The 12882-nt window shown below is 37.3% G+C and overlaps 1 protein-coding gene across 3 annotated transcripts in view; it reads left to right on the forward strand.

Moving 5' to 3' along the window:
* The window catches only part of GPC5 (glypican 5), a 1490288-nt gene that overhangs the window by 777931 nt on the left and 699475 nt on the right, over window positions 1-12882 (forward strand). The window contains exon 8 of one of the 3 annotated variants that reach the window (XM_043891979.1): window positions 9826-9857. The exons of the other annotated variants lie outside the window; for them this stretch is intronic. Coding sequence (XP_043747914.1) covers window positions 9826-9845 — 20 coding nt within the window. The 3' untranslated portion in view covers window positions 9846-9857. Of the gene's footprint in view, window positions 1-9825; window positions 9858-12882 lie in introns of those variants that run through there. 3 annotated transcript variants of the gene reach the window in all.

Here is a 12882-nt window from a genome sequence, read left to right on the forward strand (position 1 = left end):
CTTGATGTGCTAGATAATTAATGTTTTAGAATACATGAATCATTGCTATATCCCATGACAAGTGCTACAAAAGATTTTTTTCTTAAGATAGTGCAGTTTTGCTGAGGTAATTTTTCAAAGTATGTATGTATTCAGGCAGTTCAGTTGCTTAGTCGTGTCTGACTCTTTGCGACCCCATGAACTGCAGCCCGCCAGTCTTGCCTGTCCATCACCAACTCCCAGAGCTTACTCAAACTTATGTCCATTGAGTTAGTGATGCCATACAACCATCTCATCCTCTGTTGTCCCCTTCTCCTCCCACCTTCAATCTCTTCCAGCATCATGGTCTTTTCGAATGAGTCAGTTCTTTGCATCAGGTGGCCAAAGTATTGGAGTTTCAGCTTCATCATCAGCCCTTCCAATGAATATTCAGGACTGATTTCCTTTAGGATTGACTGGTTTGATCTCCTTGCAGTCCACAAATGAATGTATTAAATTTATTTCTGTATATTATGAAGATTTTAGATTTTTTTAGAAGACTTAAAGAAATTTTTTAATTGAAACCCAAAGAATCAGTTGTCCAGGAAAACACAACTAATAGATGTTCTACTCAGTTGGGAACTCAGCTACCCTTCACTCATTCCAAAGCTTGATGCTTATTATATACTCTATCCCATTGTTTCTTTGAAATGTGAGTTTGTATTAATAGGGTTTAGAGGGGGGCAAAATGGTGAAAATAAACTTGAGATGGGCCTTATCAAGTCAATTGATTAAATTAGAAAAAAAAGGATGCCCTACATAAAGCAAGATGTGTGATAATAACTTGAATGGAGGGGAATAGTGAATAAGGAGATTAAATATATAGGTTAGAAGATTTACGCTGAAAATCAAGGGGTAGAAATAAGGGTGTCAAGTTTTATTTGTGAAAGATGAGGGTATTGAGAGCTAAATTTAGAGAATAAGTTAAGAAACCTGAGGTTTTTCTTCAATACCATAGATATTTAACATATCAGATATTTTGCTGTAGAAAAGGCCAGGAGATGAGTAATCCGAAAGAATAGAGGAATTCAAAGCTAATAACCTGAGTATATTATAGAATTAATTTATAAAGAGGTTGACTTTCCCAATTATAACTTCCTTAGAACTATATTGTAATGATTCTATTCAAACTTTGAGGGCAGTGGAGGACGGTAACTCAGGAATGCACTAATTGCTCAGACCCAAGTTGATAACCTTACTATATTAGTCCAGTGATATAGGTCGGTGATTTTCAAAAGACTGTTTGACATACTCCATTTTAAAAATAATAGTTAAAAATTAATCCCACTTGTAAACTGACAAATCAATGTTTTATTAATAAAAAATGAATTACTAAATTCTAAATTTGAGTATTTACTTATAAAGTCATCAGATAGTATAATGAGTCAATTTAAATCAGCACAACATTTTAAAATTAGGAGTAGTACCAATGTTTTATTTAACATATGTTTTTATTAATAAAATAAACAAGTAATTTGAGGGGCTTTGCTGTATTGAAGAAAATTCTGATTGCCATGAACGATAGCAAATGTAAACAATTGAACACCTACCTTTGTAACTTCAAGATACTTACCATCAAAATAAAGATGGCAGAAAAAACTATCACTTCAACTGTAGGGTACATCCTTGGAAGTAGCAGTTAATGACTCACCAATGTATACATGTTTATTTCATGATACACATGAGTGTACTTTGTTTTTATTACAATTTTAATGTAGATAAATTTGGTTTATTGAACAGAGTAGAACTGATAGAGTACAAGCAGATACCAACTTTTTCTTGATCACCATTCCCCATTAAACATTCTTTCTGAATGTGTTTTTTTCTCTTAGACTTTCCAGATACATTTAGATAATAAACAATTTTATCTTACTTTATTTTTATTTTACTAAACAAATTTACTTTAGCATTAAAATTCTAGTGCAGCCTAAAAGCAATAATGCCAGGTTAGCTTGGTAATCAAAACTTAATCTCTTACTTACAGTGTAAGCCTCTCCTTTTCCTCCTCTGAGCCTGACCCAACCTTGGTAGGACTAGGAGAATGAGGTCACTCTTTTTCTTCTTAATCCCATCCACCAGCTCTCCCATGCCCTTAGCACATATTCTGGGTCTTCCCAGAGTTGGATCAGAAACCTGAGGATAGGAAGGTCTATCAGCTGGGGCAGTGTTTGCTGGCTCCACAGAACCCATTGCTTAGAGAGTTTTTGTTCTCCATGGAAACTTCCAAACATTTCCAAAGGGAGATTTCTGTCTCCTAACTCAATGGACATTAGTTTGAGCAAGGTCTGTAAGTTGGTGATGGACAGGGAAGCTTGGCATGCTGCAGTCCATGGGGTCCCAAGGAATTGGACACGACTGAGCAACTGAACTGAACTGACCTAAGCATTGCTACTTTCTGTGGGCTGAATATGGCTGTCTTGGCTTCTGATGAGATACCTTATACTTCTGAGGTGTAAGCAAGATCTCTAAGAGAGATCTCTTTTAGGAAGACCCCAAGCCTCCCTTCTGCAGGATCCACATCTAATTTTGAGAAAACAAACACATGCTTTTGCCTTTCACTGTTGTTAAATGCAGTCAGTTTCCAATCGGTCCATGTTACCTTTTCCAGGTAGACTGAATAATCTATTTACTCTAGCTCTGTGTCATCCAACCTGGTAGCCACTAGCTACATGCTGCTGAGCAACTCAAGTGTGTTAAAATGTGTGCTCAGTTATTCAGTCGTGTCTTAACACTTCGTGACCCTAGGGACTCTAGCCCACCAGGCTCCTCTGTCCATGGGGATTCTCCAGGCAAGAATACTGGAGAGGGTTGCCATGCCCTCCTCCAGGGGATCTTCCCAACCCAGGGAACGAATCCAGGTCTCCCTCATTGCAGGCAGATTCTTCACTGTCTGAGCCACCAGGGAAACCCAAGAATACTGGAGTGGATAGCCTTTCCCTTCTGAAGGGGATCTTCCCAACCCAGGAATCGAACTGAGGTCTCCAGCATTGCAGGCAGATTCTTTACCAGCTGAGCTACCAAGGAAACCTCAAAATATTAATCAGTTCAGTTCAGTCACTCAGTAGTGTCAGACTCTTTGCAACCCCATGGACTGCAGCACTCCAGGCTTCCCTGTCCATCACCAACTCACAGAGCTAGCTCAAACTCATATCCATTGAGTCAGTGATACCATCTAACTCTCTTATCCTCTGTTGTCCCCTTCTCCTCCTGACTTCAATCTTTCCCAACATCAGGATCTTTTCCAATCAGTCAGTTCTTTTGCATCAGATAGCCAAAGTATTGGAGTTTCAGCTTCAGTATCAGTCCTTCCAATGAATATTCAGGATTGATTTCCTTTTGGAATAACAGGTTTGATCTCATTGCTGTCCAAGGGACTCTCAAGAGTCTTCTCCAACACCACAGTTCAAAAGCATCAATTCTTCAGCACTCAGTTTTCTTTATATTCCAACTCTCACATCCATACTTGACCACTGGTAAAACCATAGCTTTGACTAAATGGAATGTTGTTGGCAAAGTAATGTCTCTGCTTTTTTTTTTTTTCTTTTTTTTTATGTCTCTGCTTTTTAACATGCTGTCTAGTTTGGTTATGATTCCCTTGTGGTTCAGCTAGTAAAGAATCCACCTGCAATGCGGGAGACTTGGATTCGATCTATGGGTTGGAAAAATATCCTGGAGAAGGGAAAGGCTAACTCACTCCAGTATTCTGGCCTGGAGAATCCCATGGACTGTAGAGTCCAGGGGTGGCAAAGAGTCAGACATGACTGAGCGACTTTCACTATGTACCATAGGTTGGTCATAGCTTTTCTTCCAAGGAGCAAGCATCTTTTAATTTCATGGCTGTAGTCACCATCTGCAGTGATTTTGGAGCCCAAGAAATAAAGTCTGTCACTGTTTCCATTGTATGAAGTGATGGGACCGGGTGCCATGATCTTAGTTTTCTGAATGTTAAGCTTTAAGCCAACTTTTTCACTCTCCTCTTTTACCTTCATCAAGACGCTCTTTAGTTCTTCTTCCATTTCTGCCATAAGGGTGGTGTCATATGCATATCTGAGGTTATTGATATTTCTCCCCGCAATCTTGATTTCAACTTGTGCTTCCTCCAGCTCAGCGTTTCTCATGATGTACTCTGCACATAAGTTAAATAAGCAGGCTGACAATATACAGAGCTGATGTACTCCTCTTCCTATTTGGAACCAGTCTGTTATTCCATGCAGAGTTCCAAAGAATAGCAAGGAGAGATAAGGAAGACTTCCTCAGCGATCAAGGCAAAGAAATAGAGGAAAACAATAGAATGGGAAAGACTAGAGGTCTCTTCAAGAAAATTAGAGATAACAAGGGAACATTTCATGCAAAGATGGGCTCAAAAAAGGACAGAAATGGTAGGGACCTAACAGAAGCAGAAGATATTAAGAAGAGGTGGCAAGAAAACACAGAAGAACTGTACAAAAAAGATCTTCAGAACCCAGATGATCACGATGGTGTGATCACTCACCTAGTCAGACATCCTGGAATGTGAAGTCAAGTTGTCCTTAGGAAGCATCACTACAAACAAAGCTAGTGGAGGTGGTGGAGGTGATGGAATTCCAGTTGAGCTATTTCAAATCCTGAAAGATGATGCTGTGAAAGTGCTGCACTCAATATGCCAGCACATTTGGAAAACTCAGCAGTGGCCAAAGGACTGGAAAAGGTCAGTTTTCATTCCAGTCCCAAAGAAAGGCAATCCCAAAGAATGCTCAAACTACTGCACAATAGCACTCATCTCACATGCTAGTAAAGTAATGCTCAAAATTCTCCAAGCAATACATGAACCATGAACTTCCAGATATTCAAGCTGGTTTTAGAAAAGGCGGAGGAACAATTGCACTCATCTCACATGCTAGTAAAGTAATGCTCAAAATTCTCTTCAGCAATACATGAACCATGAACTTCCAGATATTCAAGCTGGTTTTAGAAAAGGCAGAGGAACCAGAGATCAAATTGCCAACATCCGCTGGATCATCATAAAAGCAAGAAATTTCCAGAAAAACATCTATTTCTGCTTTATTGACTACGCCAAAGCCTTCGACTGTGTGGATCACAATAAACTATGGAAAATTCTGAAAGAGATGGGGATACCAGATCACCTGACCTGCCTCTTGAGAAACCTGTATGCAGGTTAGGAAGCGACAGTTAGAACTGGACATGGAACAACAGACTGGTTCCAAACAGGAAAGAATAATTCTCCAGAACCAAGAACACAGAAATTTTTTTTATTTTTCTATGGGCCATTGAGATTTATCAAAGACCTTTGCAAGTGCAACCCCTTGAGGATCCTAGCTGTTTGGAATATTCTCATTTTCCTCATCCTGCTTCCTCCTCAGACCTAGGGCTGTAGCTTCTGTCTTAGTATTAAAACTGAGCCCTTAAGTAACCAAGAACAATCTTCCACACATATCTTCAACACCCAGAGCAGCCTCAGTGATAGATTAGACATGTGTTGTCCTAAATTTAAATCCCTTTATTAGGAAGCCTAAGGATTATTTTTTTTTTTTTGTAAATTCAGTGGTGCATTTAAAATAACTTTTTATTTTATTTTTACTCAATATATCTAGTTATGTTAAATGGGAGAGCTTTGAAGTTGTCTCAGACTATAATATGAGGGTGTCTATGATTTCTAAGATGCCTTCCAATTCTAAAAGTTTGGGTCTCTGTTATTCTTTTCCTGGTAATTAATGTGAAACTGCACACAATGATTTTAATGCAAGAAAACAAAAGCCACCAGAACTGAACAGAGAATCTTACGAAGTCAAATCTGTTAATGCACCAGGCAAGGGAACATACAACAATGAGGAAATTCACTGAGCAACAACTATTGCTAATCAAGGATTTCTAAATGCTTGGTTGTGTACGCATTGCAAATGCAAGAGATATTGGTGGTTATTACTGCCATCCTCATGGGTCAAACTAGGATGCATCTGGCAGGATCAGGAAGTGACCTGTCTCTCAGCCTTGAAGTTGGCTCTTATAATTTCACCAGTGAAGATACAGTTATTGTTAGAGACCTGCACTCAAGTCACCAGTTTTTTTTTTTCATGTCACTCCAAAAAAAGTTATTTGAGAACAAGCTTTCTGTACTTAAAGTCAGTTCAGTTCAGTTCAGTCGCTCAGTTGTGTCCTACTCTTTGTGACCCAATGGACCACAGCACGCTAGGCCTCCCTGGCCATCACCAACTCCTGAAGTCCACCCAAACTCATGTCCATCAAGTCGGTGATGCCATCCAACCATCTCATCCTCTGTCATCCCCTTTTCCTCCTGCCTTCAATCTTTCCCAGAATCAGGGTCTTTTCCAATGAGTCAGCTATTCGCATCAGATGGCCAAAGTATTGGAGTTTCAGCTTCAGCATCAGTCCTTCCAATGAACACCCAGGACTGATCTCCTTTAGGATGGACTGATTGGATCTCCTTGCAGTCCAAGGGACTCTCAAGAATCTTCTCCAACACCAAAGTTCAAAAGCATCAGTTCTTCAGCACTAAGCTTTCTTCACAGTCCAGCTCTCGCATCCATACATGACCACTGGAAAAACCATAGCCTTGACTAGACAGACCTTTGTTGGCAAAGTAATGTCTCTGCTTTTTAATATGCTGTCTAGGTTGGTCATAACTTTCCTTCCAAGGAGTAAGCGTCTTTTAATTTCATGACTGCAATCACCATCTGCAGTGATTTTGGAGCCCCCCAAAATAAAGAAACATTAATGTGAATTAATTGAATTTTGTTGAATACTTTCAAGCATTCACTTAATAAAGTCAGAGTTAAACACTGTTCTGCTTTAAAAAAAAAGAGTTCATGGTAAATTTGTAATGTAAATGTTGGAAACCTGCAGTAGGACAGAATGAGTTCGTAGGTCTAAACACAGTTGGTTATATCAGATCACATTTTTCATTGGTTGGAAAACAGTTCTTGGTTTGGTGGAGTATCTGGCATGCCAGATTCAAATAACATTCAAGAATCTTATCAGCTTTAGTCAATCAGAACTGGTGAGATAAAACAGAACATTTGATTTTATTATCTCCTTAGTAAGTGAATGGACTTTTCCCCTCCTAAGTTGGTAATGTGTAAAAGTGAATGCAGAATAAACTTGATCTCTACGGTGGCACAGGGTCAGGTGAGTGCTTTTGTACTGTCGCCTCAGTCACGTCCGACTCTGCGCGACACTGTGGACCGTATCCAGCCAGGTTCCTCTGTCCAGGAATCCTCCAGGCAAGAATACTGGGGTGGACTGCCATGCCCTCCTCCAGAGGACCTTCCCAACCCAGGGATCAAACCCACTTTTCTTATAGCTCTTGCACTGGCAGCCGGGTTCTTAGCCACTAGCATCACCTGGGAAGCCCATAGGAAAAGGTAGATCTTACCTTTTCTCCAGCTTGAAATATTAGTATAAATTCTCTGAAAGTTAGTAAGATATATTTTCAGTGTTGTGAACCACTAGAAGCCATGCCTCACTTTTATGAAGAAAGAAAGAAAGAATTAACCTTTCTTGATAAAGAGCATACTTAGAAAATTTTCAAAAATAAATGCTTAATTTCACCCCAATGATAAGAAATGCATAATTAATATTTTTTAACCTGCCAAAGATTGGGCTCTTTAGACTTAATTGAGTTCATCAAACTGGCAAATTTTCTGATGACTTCTGTTTAATGAAATACATTTAACTCTACTTAAAAAAGAAACAAAACAAACACAACACAGTATAATTCCAAGGTAACCCCACATTTTGAGTTTTAAATTTTTTCTCTATTGTTATCAATTAGCTTTACCACTGTGTTGTAACCAAATTACGATATGCTGATTGATTACCAATGTAAACAGTTTAATAATAATGATGAGATGCAAATATTATTAGGGTCTTGGTGAACTCTGAAGAAGAATAAAGTAAGCATTGTATTATTTTTATGTCATAATTTAATATTTTTCAGCTCAAAGATACGTGAATTCTGAGTGCTAATAGAGATATGATTAATGAGGAATATTCATCGAGAAAAAGAATGACAGTGCTTTGAGCAGTGATGGAATATTAACTTAAGGTTAAATGTAATCAGACACTGCTAAAAAGTTAATGCAAAATACGGGGCTCAAAGGAAGTTATATTTCAAAAAGCCAGCCCCCAACAAAGTTACTTCTGTAGATAGTATAGCCAGAAAATGACCCTTTAGAGAAATCATTCTGGTAGATTTTATAAAATGATTTATTTATAATACAAATTATAATATAATTATAATTTTTATACTTATATAGTTCTTATAATAATAAATACTAATTACTTAGAAACATTATAACTCATTGGAAAAGACCCTGATGCTGGGAAAGATTGGGGGCAGGAGAAGGGGGCAACAGAGGATGAGATGGTTGCATGGCAACATCAAGTCAATGGACATGAGTTTGAGTAACTCTGGGAGATCATGAAGGATAGGGAAGCCTGGCGTCCTGCAGTCCGTGGGGTCTCAAAGAGTCGGACATGACTAAGTGACTGAACAACAAAAACAACTTAGAAAAATTTTATTTTGAATTTTTATATTTTACAGTTTTTGATCATTTTAAGTCAAGAAGTGTGACTATAGGTCCCTAATAAGTGTTTTTACAATCAGCTACAATATATTTGCTAGTAGATAACTGGTTAGAATATTTTTGGCATGGGGATGTAAATGTGAATGTTTAGGAAAGCTTAAGAAAAAAATCTTCAGTCTCTTATGAAGAACAATTTTTCAGATATTCAGTGAAATATTTCTTTATGGAAAACATCAAAATTGGATCAGAGTCCTGGGTTTGAATCCTGATTCATTATTCACTTAGAGTCTTTCACACTTAGAGCTTCAATTCCCTTATCTACAATAAACGGTTTCATTGGTTGTTATGAGGGTCAAGTGAAGTAATGTATGTATAAGCATGTTTCACTGGAAAAATCATTATGCATAAATTATATAAAAATGCGCTTCTGAAACTGTTCACTCAGCATATATGAAAGTCCTCCATGTAATCTGTATTTGCATGCATAAATCACATCCCCCACCAAGATAAAGTAACCATGCACCTTTAAAATAGAATGTAGTAGGCGCTCATTTTTTCAGTAGGTTCATCTTAAAAATTGGGGCTTCCCGGGTGTTTCAGTAATAAAGAATCCACCTGCCAATGGAGGATACACAAGAAATGCAAATTTGATCCCTGAGTTGGGAAGATCGCCTGGAAGAGGAAATGACAACCCACTCTAATATTCTTGACTGGAAAATTCCATGGACAGAGAAGCCTGGCAGGCTACAGTTCATGGGGCCGCAAATAACTGGACACGACTGAGCACACATGCATGCATCTTGAAAGTTATATTCCTTTGCCTACTACTGTTTAAAAAACAAATTACATATTTGTTATATTTTAACATATGAAGTCATTAAGACATTGTGTAATGACAGTGCTTGCTTATTGAAATGAAACTAAAAAATACTTTGACTTTACATCAAATTATATCATTTATGAACTAAATTCAACATGTCATGCCACTATAATGAGGAAAATGTCTAACAATATCGTTTACATACTATTGATACATTTCCAAAATTGGATTCCAACATACCAGGTAACTCTCTAGACAAAATGATGCGATCCCCTTCTCTACCAGAGGGTGTCACTGCACTCCTCATTGATGGCTTTCTGAGGTGCGTGCAGTGGAGAGATTATTCTCCGTCTAGGAAGAAACTGGATTTTAGAACATTTTATTTGAAATAATGAGACGCATGTGATTAATTTCCTAAAGAATAATTTTACTTTTGTCTTTTAGGGGAAAGATGTGCACACTAAGTAAAAATGAACAGCTGTTGAGAATAAAAGGAAAATGCTTCATTTAGAATCTATTAATTTCTATCATCATTGTTCAGTACAATATTCTCAGACTTAATTACTCATGTAAAGAACATTATGACTAAATGTGAAATAAATTCTTCTTCACTCCCCTCAAGATTTTTTTCTCTTTCTAACCACAAATTTTGAGGTTAACTTTTTCTTTATTTACATTTTCACATAGAAATTCCACTTGGGTGCTTAAATCCATTTACTCATAATGTGGAATACCTCATTTGGCACTAGTTTTGTCCTCTGCCCAACCTCAGTGACTTGGAAATAAATAATCAGTCAGTCATTACTGCTGGAAACTCTACTTTGAGAGAAAAGGGCTCTTTAAAATTATTAGTACCATGAATATCAAAAGGCTAGTTCCACTGCCCTCTCTCCCTGGGGACAATTTAGGTAGATTCCATGTAGCTCTAAAGGTATCACTTGCTGATGACAAGAGGAAAGAAAGGAGACTGTACATACTTATTGACAGTTAAAGAGGCTCAAATTGATTATCTGTAAAGAAATACAATGGGAGGAAGCCACTCTGCTAAAAGCACAGCTTGGAACAACCCTCTATTAATTAGTTGTCAGGGCTGGGACTAGAAATGGCACCTAATGAGAGAAAAACTAAAGGAAAAAGATGAGAAAGAGTAAAAAAGCCTTTCTGTTATGTATGTATGTATTTTGTACCTTTGATTTTCACTAAGTTGTTTCATTCATATTCACTAAGTGCATGTCAATAAATGATGATATAAAATGAAAGCAAAACAGGTAAAAAGACTCATGGACCTCATTGTTTAAAGAAATTATTCAATATTTCATGGAATAGATTTAATAATAAGTAAATGCAACAGTGAATAATTATAGTAGTCATTCCTTTTCTTACATTTCTTTTTCCTAATTATCTGAAGATAATAAAAAAATTCAGCTATGAGTTTAGTTTATTTTTAATTTTGAAAGTAGAGACGACAGTTTTTAGTGGAAGCATTTGGTAATTATGAAATTAGATATCTGTAGGAGAGAACACTGTTCATTAATTTTAGTTGGCTGGGAAATAATAAAAGAACTTTCATTTTAGATTAATTTTATTTTATATAAAGGCATGGGATTGCAGATTACTGAACTTTACAACATATAACTTTATGTTTGTATGATAAGAACACATATTTCTCATTATTACATTTTTAAACTGGAAATAAGTTCATCTGACACTATAATCGTGAAATTTTATTGAGAACTTATTAAAAACATATTGAATATTATGCTCCTGTAGAAGTTTAAAGAATACTATTAATTTTATATCTTCCTACACATTTCTATGTTGAAATAAAAGAATATTTGTCCTATTAAAAAATAACAAAGTTTCCCGGTTTATAATTTAAGATGGAGCCAAAGCAACCTATTTATATTAATTGAAAATACAAATTCTGGACTCAATATCTGGAGTACTATGAAACAATAACTTGCATTTATAAATATATAAATATATTTATATATACCTCCATTTATGTATATAAATGCTACCTCCATTTATATATACAAATGCATTTATAAATACATATATATATTTTTATATATATGTATAGGCTTCCCTGGTAGCTCAGCTGGTTACAAAACCTCCTGCAATGCAGGAGACCCTGATTCGATTCCTGGGTCAGGAATATTCCCTGGAGAAGGGATAGGCTACCCTTTCAAGTATTCTTGCCTGGAAGATTGCATGGACAGAGGAGCCTAGTGGGCGACAGTCCATGGGGTCACAAAGAGTCAGACACGACTGAGTGACTTCACTTTCACTTTTCACTTTCATGCATTGGAGAAGGAAATGGCAACCCACTCCAGTATTCTTGCCTGGAGAATCCCAGGGATGGGGGAGCCTGGTGGGCTTCCGTCTGTGGGGTCGCATGGAGTCGGACACGACTGAAGCGACTTAGCAGCAGCAGAAGCAGTCATGCAGGCATATTATGTCTAATCTAATAATAAATATTTGCTGAGGTCTTGAAAAGCATTTGAAACATTTTAATATTTGTGATGCTATAGTTTTATAAAGTATTCCTTCTTAAAAAGTTATAATCAGCAACATACACCCCAGAATGTGTCAAATATCAGCAAATTTAATTTAAAAACTTCGATATTTACATAATGAATTTTAGTATCGAGGCTTAATGGGGGCCACAAATATTTCAGCCACAAGATGGTTGCCTTTAATCTATTTCTCCAACCTTGCGTTCCACATTTGGCTATAGGTAACTATGGTTTATTGAGCCCATCTAAGTATCGTTGCTTCTTTATGCCCATTTACTCTCATAACAACCCTATAAAGTAGAGATAATGATCATTTTACAACTACAAAAAAAAATCACCCTGATACTTAGAGAGCTTAAGCACCTTGCCTGAATTCGTTCACCTCATCAGGAGTGGCTGCGATGGAAATCACTGATGTCTAAGAAGGGAGACCCATGTTCGGCCACCTCCTGGCAGCATGTTGCAAGTTCAGGGAATGTGATGTGGCTGGTGAGCTTTCCCTCAGAGAAACGGATCTAACCCCAGTACTTTCACTGTGGGCTATGTATGATGATTCATCATTTTTAGGTCAGGAAAAGGGAAAGTTAAAACAAGCCTTCTAATTCCCTAAGCAAATTTAAAGAAGCCAGGATACAAAGGAAAATCCCATAATTACAGGTTCAAGTCTCCCTCCACTGCCTCAAACCTGCCTTGCTGTGTGCTTTTGCACATTTCTTACTGAAAAACAGCATCCCCATTCAGAAATAGCACATGTCCTGTGAATTTAGAAGTAAGATTCAGTTTGCTGTAGCTAGCCTGCAGGTACACATTATGGTATGGTAATCAGGTATGTGTTAGGGAACAGAATAAGAAAAAATATACCTCAAGTGTCAAGAAGGGCTTAGCAGAGGGCATATGTTAGGTTCTTTCTGACCTAGTATTAGCTTGCCTTGCCTGATCGCATTTCTAATGGTCTTGCTCCAACAATGTGGTCTTTAGAGCT

Source organism: Cervus elaphus, chromosome 30, assembly GCF_910594005.1.
Source record: "Cervus elaphus chromosome 30, mCerEla1.1, whole genome shotgun sequence".
In the NCBI taxonomy this organism is placed as follows: Eukaryota; Metazoa; Chordata; class Mammalia; order Artiodactyla; family Cervidae; genus Cervus; species Cervus elaphus.